General features: G+C 50.7%; 1 protein-coding gene and 1 long non-coding RNA gene across 2 annotated transcripts; one reads left to right on the top strand and one right to left on the bottom strand.

Annotated features, from left to right (window-relative positions):
* Nucleotides 1-6268: 6268 nt before the first annotated feature.
* On the bottom strand, nt 6269-7829 carry LOC120707666 (translation initiation factor IF-2-like). Its single transcript, XM_039992625.1, has 2 exons — nt 6983-7829; nt 6269-6689 (listed from the first exon to the last, which is right to left on the bottom strand). Exons 1-2 carry the CDS (start codon nt 7631-7633, stop codon nt 6624-6626), a joined length of 717 nt encoding a protein of 238 aa, XP_039848559.1. The 5' UTR covers nt 7634-7829; the 3' UTR covers nt 6269-6623.
* Nucleotides 7830-9498: 1669 nt separating this feature from the next.
* On the top strand, nt 9499-11773 carry LOC120707665. The gene is made up of 3 exons (XR_005689054.1): nt 9499-9760; nt 10793-10941; nt 11711-11773. It is a non-coding gene; the product is annotated as an uncharacterized LOC120707665 (long non-coding RNA).
* Nucleotides 11774-14800: the final 3027 nt, after the last annotated feature.

Raw genomic sequence — 14800 nt, 5'->3', positions numbered from 1 at the left:
CCAACTAACCCATGGTGATTATCAGAGTCGGCATTACGATGGAGGCACGGATACTGGCGGGTATCCATGTTGGTGATAAGAATGGGTATTGCACAATCCATGACATACCAAATGTTGTCCCCACCAACTCCAGATACCGCCTTGTCAAATATTGTCGCCGCCAATTCCCCCACCACGCTGATCCCGAGGGATGCAGGGGCTACTGGATGACAAACTTGCAGCAACACGTAATTAAACATTGACCCACCGCGAGTTCTGTGTCTAGAACATTGTTTTTTGAGGGGTCTGTGACTAGAACATCTAGTGCGTTTGGGGATGTATCTTGCATTCTTGCATCTACTTCATTGAATTTGGTAAGGTCTGCTTCTTGTGAATTAGGTAAGGTATACACATTTTTAGTTTACTGTTAAAATTTTTGAAGTAATTAATATGTTTTATGAAACTCCACTATCATTCCATGTTGAGCCAACAATTTAAAGGACTTAATTCAAAGCAAGTTTTTCAAGGTTTTTATGACAATTTCAAATGAGGGATTTAAGATTTTGTATGACAACAGTGATGCTCTTAAATAACAACAATATATAAAAGCTAATTCAACATTTTGTATAAGCAAATTCAACATTTTACTTCTAAATGTTGAATTAGTATATAAAAATGTTGAAATAGTTGTGAAATGAGTGTAGCTTAGTTGGTAAGGTTCTTTGTGGTGGAACCTGACCATCAAGGTTTAAGTCCTCGACTTGGCACCGGCGCTCGTATTTTTTCTGGATTTATTCCAGGATTTAACCGGCGATATTCTTTCAGTCTTTCGGAGGTGCTCATATGTGTAGAGTTGTGTGCGTGTACAACACAGTGGGGAAAATATAATTGGAAAAGAATTCACAATTTGAGACAAAAAATAATATGTGAAGCTTCAAATGGATAAACCGTATGCAACCCACATGGCCACATGCACACATCCCCACTCGGCAATGCCTGAGTTCCTCCTCCCACCCACAGCAGTGCATGATCTCAACCGAGCCAGTAACATATCACTACGTGTCCCAGTAGTTAAAATCTTTCCGAAGATGAATAGGATTGATGAACATCTAGAGCTTCCATCCCGTCCGTGGATGGATAGGGAAAGAAGGCCTCGGGATGAACATCTAGAGCTTCCATTCCGTAGATCGGGACCAGGGTTAACGTATCCGACCGGTGACCGGTAACCGCTGGCCTCCGGTTCCGGTATACCGGTCCGGTTTGGCCGGTTACCGGTCGGAACCGGTGGAATTCAAATTTGAATTCAAACTTCCCCGTTCAACCAGTTCCGACCGGTATACCGGTCGGTTTGGCCGATATACCGGCCGGTTTGGATGGTAACCGGCCGGTTTGACTGGTAACCGGTCAAATTCAAATTTTTTTCTTTTTTGTTTAAATTCAAATGCCCACAAAGTATACTAAATAAATGTTTGTACAACATATTTTAGTCTAAATGAACCCTCCAACCCTTTTTTATACTACTTTTACATTGTATTTGTATACTTTCGTATGCACGTTTTTTTATTTAACTTATAAATTCCGCAAACCATACTAAATGAACGAATTTTTGAGAAAATTTGACACCATTAGATTTTTTGCACCTTGAAATATTTTTAGGAATTTTTTTGGAAATTTTTCATTTTTTGAATTCAAATTTAAATTTTGAATGGGACCGGTTTCATACCGGACCGAACCGGAACCGGTCCGGACCGGTTTGACCGGTAACCGGATCGGTTACCGACGGTTCGGTTAACCCTGCTCGGGACGCGGGCGACACCGGTCGGTGGCCCCACATGGACCGGGCTTTTCAACGCCCGCAGCCCACAGAAGAAAGGCGATGCCAGGACCCAGAAAGGCCGTCGGGTCAACGGCGCGTTCCGTTTCTTTGTTTCTATAATTGTTGGCATTGGAGATGCATCCATTGTTCTCCATTCCAATTCCAGCTGAGCCGAGGGATGGGATGGAGGTCGGGGATGGATCGTCCACCGCGCGCCCCGCCGCCGGCGGCGACAGCTCCAGTTGCTCAGGTACCCTCTCGTCCACCTACACACCCGGGGCCTCTCCCGTCTCCTCCTCCTGCGGCTTCCATCCGCCTGGCGGTTCGGAGCTGGACGAGGAAGCGAGAGCCAAGAATCTCGGCCATGTCAGGGGCCTGCTGGAGGAATTCTGCAGCCACGCCGGCGCGAATGCGGACGCCCCTATCGAGAGGTGGCTCTCGGAGATGGACGCCGCCTGGGTTCTCCACCTCGCTGGCCACGACTCGCGGCAGCTCCCGCGGCTAACTCGCAGCTGGATCCTGGCCCTGCGCGACATCAAGGACTCCGTCTTCGCGTACATCGACGGACTGTGCGGCGAGGACGACGGTACTTGTCACAGCCAGCCAGCTCTTTCCGAGTTCTCACGGTTTGTCGAATCCACCATCCTGAAGATGCTCCCCTTTGTCGACGCCATTGTTGCTCTGAATAATACTGTTGCTAGCACTGGCAGCGAACACATTGTTGCAGCAGCTGAGACTGAGACGAAGCTCGAGGCGCTGATACAGGTGCGCGACGCTCTCTCCACGGCCTCCGAAGAGATCCAATTCTGGCCCCATTCCTCGCTCTACTACCAAGAATCCACACGAATGGTCGACGACATGAGCGACCTCCTGTCATCGCAGCTGGGCAAGCTGGACAGGGCCATATGGGACGCGGTGGACGAGATCAGGAATGGCGTCATGGACGCCGGCAGAGCAGCAGCCTGCTTGTCACCGGACATCCACGAGCTCACTCGCTCCGTGATCAGCTGCATCAAGCTCCTGGACGCGAATTACGTGCTGCTCAGCCGCATCGCGTACGAAGCAGCCCGGCGCGGCACCTTCGTGCCTGAGATCAAGAACAGAGCCCCTCTCACCAGCCTCATCGTGGAGATGTTCTCCTGCCTGGAAGGACAGCTCGTCGCCATGTTCCAGTCGTTCCAGCACGACAGCCTTGGGTTCCTGTTCCTGATCAACAACTCGCACCTCGTGTGGCAGCAGCTCCATCCGATGTTCGATCTCGAGTTCCCCATGGCGGTCCTCAATCGCAGGATCGACGACTACATACAGAGCTACCTCCAGGTGTCCTGGGGCCCGGTCCTGTCATGCCTGTACTATGATCCCAGACCTCTGCGCTTGGGGAGATACTCCCCTCTGCGTCAGTTCGAGATGGAATTCCAGAAAGTGTACGCCAACCAAAGGCTGTGGAAGGTCCCGGACCCTGAGCTGAGGGCAAGGCTGCGGAAAGCTATCGCCAGGAAGATCACTTCAGGCTATGCAAAATTCTTGGAGGATAACCGTGCCACCGCCACCCCGAGAGTCACTCCAGGGGAGCTGGATGAGAGGCTGCAAGAGATTTTCGAAGGATAACGCACATCTCCCCACCCAAAAAAAAAGATGTTCCTGGCGTAGACCTGCTCTGTATCTACTACTTCTTACTGATACGTGTAAATTCCCCATTATTTTTTTACACGAATTGAACAATAGTACCCCCACTATTCAGTTGGAGCCTCCTTTTTTTTCAAGGAAAGGCTTCTATTTTTGTTCAGCTCAAATTGACCAACAATAGAAAAATGGTAGGTGCCCAAAATTTAGCCCCAGCGAAGAGTCTATACGAGAATATTATTATGGTATGTTCAAGAAGTAGACGTTTCTACTTTGACCCAATCGTGAGTTCTGTGACTAGGGGTGTGTTTAGATGTGTAAAAAGAGTGTAAAAAGTGGATGCGAAAAGTCACATCAGTCACTGTAGCGCACTGTAGAACGTTTCGTTTGTTTGTGGCAAATATTGTCCTATCATGACCTAACTAGGCTCAAAAGATTCGTCTCGCAACGTGCATCAAAACTATGTAATTAGTTTTTTTTATTTAACTACATTTAGTACTCCATGCATATGCATGAGTCATTTGCTATATTTAATGTTTTGATGTGATGGAGATGTGATGGAAAATTTGGAGTTTGGGGGGGAGTTTTTTGGAACTAAACACAGCCTAGAAGAACATCTACAGCTTCGGTGTCCGATCCCGTGTGTTTATCGATAGGGAAAGAAGGCCTTCCTAACTTCCATAGGATAAGTTGACTTGACCTGCTAGAGTTTCTTGCCCTTATCAGGCCTTTTTTCCCCGACCACTCTCTCTCTCTCTCAAGGTTACTATTTTACTCCCGTTGACTTGACCCACAAGTACGTCATTGTATTCGTGAATACGGCACTCCCCTGGTACATTTATAGCAGTTTCTGTGTGTACTCCCTCCATATTGAAATACTTGACGTTTTGGACAAGGTTTGAGTCAAACCTCGGGAATATAAATGATGAATAAATCTCAAGTTGTTGAGTTTGAAAATATAAAAATTATATGAATAGATTCATCTTGAAAAATACTTTCATAAAAATATACATATATCACTCTTTGATAAATATTTTAATATAAATAAGAAGTCAAAGGTGTGTTTTGGAGACCGTGCCCTTGTCCAAAACGTCAAGTATTTCAATATGGAGGGAGTATAAATTAGACTGTTGCATTAATATTTTGCTGATGTGTCAAGTGATTAATTGAAGAGAGAGAAGAAAAAAGAAGGAACTGTTTCTTTAAGGAGAAATGGGGTCCTCATGTGAAACGAGGCGCTAGGAAACGGTGAAAAGCCCGCGGGGAAGACCCAGGTCGTGTCCTTTTCTCTCACCCAGGATCGATTGCACCGTCGTTGCTTAACTGTTCCTGTATGGTTTTTGCACAGAGGATCCGGAGATTAGAGAGGGGGAACAAAATGAATGATTTGTCTATATTTTACGAGGACACTAGGAGCAAATCTTGCATTGTGAGGAATAGTTTTTTGGTGCAATATCATATGGAGTAGAAACTACTCATAGCTTTCTGCATTGGGAGTGCCCTAAGAGGGTGGAGAGTGGAATGAATGGCGAAACTTTTAGCCTTCAAATAGACGGTAACGACGAAGATAGCTGAGAATTTAACGGGAGGGCATCACTTGCTTCAACAAAATTCAGGTATTATACACCGGTTTTTTCAGCACCTGCGGCCCGGGCGACGGCGACGTTGCCGATGAGCGTCGAGGTTGACCGTCGCCCGTCGTCGGTTCCCGGCTACCACGTACTACTACGAGCTGGCGACGTTGAACGCGCCGTGGCCGCCTGTACATAATCAAAACCAAATTTTTTTTGGCAAACTAAACACAGCCTAAAACGGCAGCTGGCCGCCTGGCCGGCGGCCTCCGCACCCCGCGCTCGCCAAGACGCCGCTCCTGCAATCTTCGTGACTTCGTGCCTGTTTCAACGCGTGGGCCCGGCAATTCGCAAACGCACGGGAGAGAGTGTCCTCTACACGTGGCACGTGGGGGCCTCCGTTCCAAATCCGGCCCCACGAGTGCAAGCGGCGGCTTGCCTGTCGCTCTAGCAGCAGTACACGGTAGCGGCTGACGCGTGGGGCCGGCCCCGACAACGCCGCGCCGTCGCTTTACGTGCGGCGCAACTGTGTGGGCTCGCCTTTACTAATCGCGTAGCAAATAAAAGGCTCCCTCCCGTTGCAGAAGATCCGGCGAGCGCACGGAAACGGCCGAACCCGCTTCCCGTACTGCCCCTGGCCTCGCACACACGATGACACGAACCGGCGCATCTCGTCTTGGCAGGCCGAGGAAGGAGGGAACGCCAATGCGACGCTGAACAATCATGTGCGCTCGTAGTGCTTCCACGGTGGCTGTACCTGTACGTGTACTCCCCGCGCCATCAACCACATGCCGCGTCCGCATGAATTCGAGTTCGTGGCGGTACCAGGTACCCCGGCCATGACGGATCAAGGAGCCCCAGCCTACCGCGAATCGAGCAGCCAAAGTCTCACCGTGGCTAGTGATTTAGCAGTGATAGGATCCATGGTCCCGTCGACGAGCCGGAACGACGACGATTCCGAAGGGGATCGTCGATCCACAGTTGGGGCGCACGCAACTTTCCTCGACGATGATCACGTTGCATGATGGCTGTCCCACGTTAACCCCAACTCGGCAAGTCCCAACCCCAACAGGTGGCAAGGCGGGATCCAAGGATCCCCCGGACCGGCCCAGCCTCCCGATGGAAAAATCACGCCGCGCCCCCGCTCCCGCGCGGAGAAACCACGGGGGCGCGGGAGACCACCGCACGGGACGCCGTGACCGGGCAGGGGGAGAACGCGACCGCCTTGAGGAAGCCATGCAAATCGAGGGACGGGCGCCGTGGAGGAGCGGAGGCAGAGTAGAAGGCCTGCCGGCCACTACCAGACGGCATGGGTGGATAAGGATCTGGGAGTGGGTTACAAGCATCCGACCACGCGCGCGCGCGACCGTCCCGTCGTCCTCTGCACCCGGAGAGCGAGAGATCGATGGACACACTCACTGCTTAAGATTTTTAAGTGAAAGGGGAAAAAAAGGTTACACGGGATGGGACATGGCGAGCGACCACAGGTAGCTATCATCAGCTCGACTAGACCTAGCAAGTTACAGACAGGTTTGCGCTTGATGCTTTCCGTGACTCGTAACAAGGGCGTGTAGAATGGCGAGGAAGAACCCGCCGGAGCTGCAGGTGGTGGCGGGTTGCTGTTGCAGCTTGCGCTACTCGTCGGGGACCTTGTAGGCGTCGGCGGTGATCTCGGTGAGCCACAGCCCGGGGAACAGCGTCTGCACGGGACAACGGCCAGTGTGAGTATTAGCTGGACGGATCGCCAGCCGGAGCGGTGCTCCTCCGCCCAAGAATCCATTCTTTATTATTCAACGATGATGAGAAGAGAGTACTCTTTTATTGTTATCATTGTATAATAATAATTTGTGCTCGCTAAGCAGAGGCTAAAAGCGTATCGAGCGGGTAAAATACTACTACTACTACAGTTTATTTGTTGTTTATTTATTTATCCTTTTTTTTGCAAAAAAAAGAGGCGCGATTAGGGAAGGGCAGTACGGGGAATTTGCCTTACATCGAGCTGCCGCTGCACGACGCGCGGGCGCTTCCGGGGCCGCCGCCGCGGCCGGGTGCCGGTCAGCGCGTACACGTCCTCCTCCACCTCCTCCGCCGTGAGCGCCACGGCGAAGGGCGCGCGCGCGTCGCCGTCGGCCCGCGCCTTCTCCGCCGCAGGCTCCCACGCGGGGGACGCGTCGAGCGCCGCGGCCGCCCCACGTGCCGTCTGCCGGCGGCACTTCCGGTCGCGCAGGTTCCACGGCCGGGCGGCCGTAGCCGCTGGGGCCGCGCCCTCCTGCTGCTCGGGCGGCGGAAGCGGCGCTGCCGGAGGCCGACGCTCGGGCTCCGGCTCCGGCGACCGGGGCTGCGGCTTCCGCGCCGGCGGCAGACGGAGGCGGCCGGCGGCGTCGCGGAGGTGGCCCATGAGCTTGGCCCGGAGATCTTCCAGCCGGGCTTCGCAGGCCGGCGGCTCCTCCTCCGCAGCGGCGGCGCCGACACGTCGGTGCGACGAGGCGGAGCGGCGCCGATCGCGCGCCCCGCCTCCCTCGGCAACTTCCGGGCGCGAGGGCACGCGGTGGGCGCGAGGCGGCTGGGGCGCCCACGGCTTCATCAGGTGGTGCGACGGCGCCGCGGGCGGCGGCTTCGCCCTCGGATCCGCGGTCGCCGCCATGGGTCGTCGCGGCCGGCCGACCGCGTGCGGGCCGCGGCAGCCGAGGCAACGGCAGCGGCAGGGGCAGAGGAGGAGGAGGCCGCCACCCGGCGTGGAGCCGGCCGCGGGCTGCCGGCTGGGTCGCCGGCGGACGTCGAGGCGGCGGCGGGGGCACGCAACGAGGCGAGGGGGAGGGGCGGTGGGGTGGGGTGGGGGAGCGTCGCAGCGTTTTGTTACGGGGGCGGGGCGGGGAGGGGCAGGCGAACAAAGGCAGGCGTCGCGTGGCGAGGGGTGGGGTGGTGCGTCCGCGGGGGGCAGTTCGGGCAATTCCGCGGGGCAGCAGGACACGCGCGTCGGGGGCTCGGGGCCGGGGCGACTCGAAAATGGCGTGAGACCCGAGCTCGCTCGCTCCAAGCAGCAACCCATCACCACCGGGCGGGTCCCGCCGGCAGCGACCGACCGAGCCAGCGAGCGCGCACGAGCCCGCGTGGCGCGGCCGCCGGAGCAAACAAGCTGGCCGGTGCCCGGTGGTGGGGTTCGCTCGGAACTCTCTCAGGTGGTGGCGGGCCCGCGTGTCAGCCGCCAAGCACGTGGACCGGGTCCTCCCGGCGTTGCCTGGTGCGCTGCGCCGCTGCCTGCTCGCCGTGCGGCACACCGCCGGCCCTCACGCGGGCCCCGCGTAGCCTACCACGCTTGTGCGGTGCGCACCCGTATAGCCTGCGCTGGCTCGCGGCAAGCCCGCACTCCTCCTGAGCTGCCGGCTGCCATGGATGTTTGTATGGACACGTCCACCGCGGCACCGCACGGCGGCCCGTGACGTTGAGACGGCCGCAACTTTGTTTCCTACTCGAGGGGCCGGCGAATCAAGCTGGTGGTTAATTAGCCTCTGATTAGAGGGAGACAGCGATCGAGTGCGTGCATGCGGGACTGAGCTAGGGGCGCTGTCACGTTAGCGTGAAGCCTCGGCCAACCTTATTAGCGAGCAGGACGAGCGATACTGTGCGTGGGGCGGGGCACACGTTTGCTTTGCTTCCTCCTCCCAGGGCGATGCGACGACAGTGGATGATAGGTGGAGGGGATAACGCCACAAGAAAGCACACGTGGCGGTAGAGAGCTCGCCTGTTTAATTTTGACGATGCAGGAGTACCCCGGAGCAGTGAGTGGGCGTAGCACGTCGTCCTCTGTAAAAATCCGGAGCAGTGAGTGGGCGTATCGCGAGGTATTTAGACGGCACCGAATCGATGCCGGGCGACCATAAATGGGGCGACCAGCCAAATCAGCCAGGACGAACACGAATGACTGTGGCACAGGAGATGCCAGGACTAGCGACCGACCCGAGCCGTACCAAGTCACAAATACCACGCGCTGCCAGAGAACGTTCGCGCTTGGCAGCGGATAAGTCTGAAGAAGAATCGTGGCACGAAGAGTACATCAGTATATGATGCGCCCCTCGCCATCAACCTGTCATCAGCAAGCAGCTCATCTACCGGTAGCCCTCGGCCGTCGCCCGGATGCGGTCGGAAGCCGCCTCCTTTATCTTTTCCAGCCGCGCGCAGCTCGGAGCGCGCCCCCTTTCTGCGAAGAATCCAATCAACGTCGTCGCCGCGCCTGCGTAACCGCGATTAATAAACGCCAAAAAAAAAAGAAGAAACGAGGCCAAACCTTACCAGCGGAATCGATCCCCTCCTCGCGCCGCACCTCATCTCGCAGGCACGATGGAGCGGTGGCTGCTTTGTTCGTGCGTCGAGCGAGAAAGAAGACAGGTGCACGGTGGAGGGTGTAACACGCCGGATACCCCCGAATATGCTCGGATATTCCGGACCGTCCACGTCCTTATTCTATCCCGAGCTGTCTGCTCCCGTCCTCATCTCTCTCATTCAGCTCTCGCTCCTCTCTTCAGCCCGAGCTCGAGCCAAGCCCTGCTCTCACCACCCTGGCCATCTTCGGCCGCCGTTCGTCCATTTCTTTCCGAGAGAGTCTCCCCAACCGTGTTCCGCACCTCCACGAGCCTTGCTCGAGCCTTCCCCGGCGGGAATCGACGGCCCTACCGCCGACCGCCATGGGAGCGCCGCCCGAGCTCCGCCTCTTCGCGTCGATCCGCTTCTCCGGTCCTCCTCCACCCAAATCGACCATGGGAATGGATTCTTGGTGAGCTCCTCCACCTTCCCCACCCCTTTCCCGGCCCTTTCTCTGCCGCTCCGTGCACCGCGCGCGCCGCCATTCACCATGGGTGCGCGAGATTGCCTACTGTTTAGGTATACCCTGGATATACGTCCGGATTCTCCGGACTAGGTATCTCGGAAACTCCGGACAATTATCCGGAAACTCCGGACACTGTGTCCGGAGAATCTGGGGTAAAACCCGGAGTCTCCGGTGGTTGGTTTTTGATTTTTATTATTTCAGCAAAAACTTGCAGGTTGCCTAATAAATCAAGAAAAAATGATAAAAATACAAAGTTAGTTTTGTTAGATTGGTTACGTCTGTATCTACAAGGGAAAAATCTTTGTTCTTGCGAAATGTCCTTTTTGCCCATAGTAGAGTTTAAGTGGTGTTTAGACTCATTTAATTAGTTTCGGCAAATCTGTTAGTCCAAAAATTATGAAACCGAGACAGTGGTTTAGTTTAGCCATGTGTAGTCCACTATACAAGTTTTCGGCCTAGAAAACATAGTTGAGGTGTTAGTGAATTCTTTATGTGTTAGTTTATTTGGAAATTAAAGAATAGTTTACAATTAAGAAGAATCATGTTAAATTAAATTATAGAGCTAAACCAGTGTTATATGACTTAGTTAGGGTTTATTTTTGGCCAGCCGGTCTGACCGGTGCTTGGACCAGTCTGACCGGTATGGGTCCGGAGACTCCGGCCATTTGTCCGGATACTCCGGGTTTGTAGTGGTTTAGCTACTCCGAGTTTATGTCAGAATATTCCGGGCTTGGGAGTCCGGATACTCCGAGAATACGTCCGGATATTCCGGATTTTTGGTCTCGAGTCGCACACAGGCCAGACCGGTCTGACCGGTTTGGTATACCGGTCTGACCGGTAGTAGTAGGGCTGACAGTCGTAATTATATGAGAATCATAGCGTTTATACTCGGTCGATAGTTGCTTCGTGTTTGTGAAATTATATCCGCATTATTTATATGCATGTACATTAATTGGCATTTCATATGCATTCGTATAGAATACGTGGTGAGAACGTCGACAATAGATGGATCGTGAAGCTCAGGATCGGTGAAGCAGGATTGAGAGGGGATTCGTGAATTCCCGGCCCAATGGTTGGAAGGGCCCAAGGCCTTGTTAATATTAACACTAACTTAGTGTTACCCTCAGGTAAGCCCCGGTGCACATCCTACTATTTTAAATTATGTCACCTATATATGTCTCTAATAATTGTGCATTAGGTTTAGGAATTATTTAAAACCTTAGTTGCATGACCTCTAGGTTTTCCTAGACCTTATACTAGTATGAATATGTCGTTAGCACTGCTATGCTTAATAGGGCTCGCTAGAAGTCGAGTGATAATTCTGTCACTCGCGAGATATATGATGTCTTTATATTACAGTATATGAATCGTTATATTCAAGATGGAAGGTATGGAATGGGAGACCGGATGGGGGAAGATGCAGCCCCATCTGTGTTGATTAAGGACCGTTCCGTTGTCAGCTATGCTGATTGAGGATTGAACTGTACTAGCCGCATGCCGGGAGTAGGAGGTAGTTGAAATCAGTTGGTTAGGTCCACCTTGCAAGGTTAAATCGGATCGATTCGCCGTGTCTCGCGGTTATGAGAGCCATGATCTCTTGGTCATATCGTAGAAAAGAAATAGAATAAGAATGAGATGAGATGCAATGAGGGCTGATATTATTTAATTAATGATTTGCTCACCTTCCTTGTGGTAGCTTTGCAAATCCTAGATGGATAGTAAATTTATTGATATAATTGGAAAAATAAGGACACACTTCTAGTGCTTTTTCTGCAAAAATCAACAACCAGCCAAAAAGCCTTGCATGTCTAGATATGTGGGCTAAGTTATACCCACGGGTCGGGTAAGTCTTGCTGAGTATTAGTTGCTCAAGGTTTATTGTTTACCCTATTTCAGGTATAGGAGCTAACTGGGTTTCACATCGGTGGGCTCGATGTGGCGCCTTGTCTTCACGTCTCGGTAGTTCTCGACTTATTTAGTTTGTTTTGTTTATTCTCTTGTAAAAATGCTCTGTAAGTTAGATTCTCTTCTGCTGCTATCTTCTCTTTGGGAAATTTTAAATTTAAAGCTATTTGTAAAAGTCTTAATATTATTTGCTATTTTTGTAAGATTTTGTCATGCTGGTACCTTCTGCGCTCGCCTTCGTGTAAGACTTCTGGTGTATTTCGATTGGCCTGTGGGTTGGAAACAGCCTGTCAAGTTACACTTAATTGAGCTAATACGCCTGATGGGTTCAAATGATGGCGGATACGCTTAATTAAGTGTTTTAACTTGGCGGGTCTGTCACAGGTATCAGAGCTGAAATGCACCGGAGGGGTACTAGCATTATTATTTTTATGTTTCCAAAACTAAAAAGGAGTTTCAGAAAAATATGTTTCCTTGTGCTTAATGGATTAGGAGAAGTTAGTTCGTAAGTCCTATATAGAGTAGGTTATATCAAGTAATTAGATATATAATAGCAACTAATTTCTAGGCAATTAGTATTCTTGGATATAGATATATATATTATATAATATGATTTTTCTGCAGGTACACTAACCCCGCTTACGTAGGGAAAGTTTATAGTAGATTGCTAGTGTATATAGTGAGAGTATGTATTGTGCCACCGCAAGAACCTCTGTATATTGCCATAGTTTGAGTGGCAAAATTTTTCCTTTGTGAGGACGTATAGTATAGTCATGCATACATCATATAATACATATTATTTTTGCTTTGAATGTTTATTAGCATTTCATCATATTGATCATATTGTTTTGCTTCGGTTGTTATTAGTAAGTTTTGTATAAATTCCTCCGCGCCCGGCACATCTCATTTCTGTAATTCTGGACCATAGATGATTAGGAAAACCTTAAAATCAGTGCGTAGTGTTTGAACAAAATGTATCTATTTAATTGAATAGTTGAAATGCGAAGTACGAATATAGTAGTGATTAGTGTTCTTCGTTTCCGCGGATGAAACCTTTTGGTTGATTTTATTATCTTGAGAGTCAAAATAAGGACGTATACGCCGTGCATACATTATATTATCCATATTGTTTAATAAACACTTCCAGCAAAACAACATGTGTGATTAGTGCTTATTAATATTTATTGGTATTTCCGTATGAATTTCTTCACACCATGCACATCTCACATGTCGACTTCTGTCCCTGCTAACCGCATTCACACGCCTCTGTGCGGATAGATACCGGGGTTGCACACTTGGGTGCTGTGCAGAGTGTGCAAATCTGTCGGTATGATTCGGTTTAACCGGTCTGACCGGTTGTAGTACCGGTCTGACCGATGGTAATCGGTCTGGTCGGTTTGGTGGGTGGCCCGACCGGTCATGTTAGATTTTGATGCCTGTAGTGCAGTTGTAGACCTTCTTTTTACTTTAACTTTGTTTCCACTACTATCGACATTTTTTCCAAAAATTGTGATAAAGATATTATTCTTAGATGAAACCTTCCCTAACATAAGTGGTTCTATGACCATTTTATTCTATTTAAACCTTCCGCTTTTGGTCAATGATAAGCCGAGATCATATATCTTCGTCTCTAAGTTTTTCATCCAAATGTTCGAAGATCAACCATCCTAACCATTCTCGGTGACTAGAAACATCCTAGTGTTCTTCTAACATTGATATTAGGTAATTTCTAATCGCCTTGATTTCTATATCTTAAATAGCTTTGATTGTATTCTTACTCAAATAAAATATACATAAATCAAGAACTTGAGCACATACATTATAGTCATCGTGCATGAAAAGGATTTCAATATTATGGCATTTTATAATCATATATTGTTTAGGTATGGGACTGACATGGAAACCCTGATTGACCGACTAACTAATGACAGAACTCGTGTTGTGTTCATAATTTGTAAATCTTTTTATGATTATTTGTGTTGTTTGGGCTGCTTTCTATGATTTCCTACGTAGTGGTGATTGTCCCTCGGACTATAGCGCCGCGACGAGACCTAGGGCCTCGTGTGGACTGCAGCCATACGTTGAGCCGCTGGGTACGTGCTGGTGCTTAAGTACGTGTGGATAGGACCTGCTACGACTGTCTTTTCTTGCAACCCTTGTAATGCGAGTCTGTTTTTAAGGGGGTAGGCCATATGCGAATAACAACGCGAATGGGTAGTTAAACTCTGAGTTTCTAAGAATTTTAGGCCACTAACATGCATTAGAACATATGCATCCTGCATCATGCAACCCAATTAATAAATATAATAAATATTATTGAGCAAGAATATTCTTGGACAAAAACTTTTCCTTGATACTCCAACGATTCATGGCAACCAAAAAGAATTCGATTCAATCAATGTTAGGCTTTCTGTTGATCTTGTATAAGCAACTTGGAGTTGATTCCCCCTTTGAGTTTTTCTTCCTCCAAGTGTTCCCTTGGTTTCCTTTGGATATCCAGAACTGTGTTTAAGCAAGTGCGCACGATGGCTAATATTTATTGGTTCTATACAGTTTTTAGAAGTAAATCATCGGCCCTTTGCTTTCTCTTTAAATCTCGGGACGAAATTTCTTTAAGGGGTAGGATTATAACACCCCGGATACTACGGGAATGTGCCTGGATACTCCGGACCGTCCACGTCCTTATCCTATCCCGAGCTGCCTGCTCCCGTCGTCATCTCTCTCATTCAGCTCTCGCTCCTCCATTCAGCTCGAGCTAGAGCTGAGCCCCTGCTCTCACCGCCCCGGCCTTCTTCGGCCGCCGTTCGTCCATTTCCTTCCGCGAGAGCCTCCCCAACCGGGTTCCGCACCTCCACCGCACCTCCACGAGCCTTGCTCGAGCCTTCCCCGGCGGGAATCGACGACCCTACCGCCGACCGCCATGGGAGCGCCGCCCGAGCTCCGCCTCTTCGCGTCGATCCACTTCTCCGGTCCTCCTCCACCCAAATCGACCATGGGAATAGATTCCTGGTGAGCTCCTCCACCTTCCCCACCCCTTTCCCAGCCCTTTCTTTGCCGCTCCGTGCACCGCGCGCCGCCATT

This window comes from Panicum virgatum, chromosome 5K (genome assembly GCF_016808335.1).
Source record: "Panicum virgatum strain AP13 chromosome 5K, P.virgatum_v5, whole genome shotgun sequence".
Lineage (NCBI taxonomy): Eukaryota > Viridiplantae > Streptophyta > Magnoliopsida > Poales > Poaceae > Panicum > Panicum virgatum.
The sequence above is the reverse complement of the archived record's forward strand: the minus strand, read 5'-3'. Positions and strand labels throughout refer to the sequence as shown.

Excerpts from the sequence above, each read along its gene's own strand:
- LOC120707666 (XM_039992625.1), bottom strand. The coding sequence starts at position 7,633 with ATGGCGGCGACCGCGGATCCGAGGGCGAAGCCGCCGCCCGCGGCGCCG. Across the intron at positions 6,690-6,982 it reads TCGTGCAGCGGCAGCTCGAT|ACGCTGTTCCCCGGGCTGTG; the intron begins GTAAGGCAAATT and ends TGTCCCGTGCAG.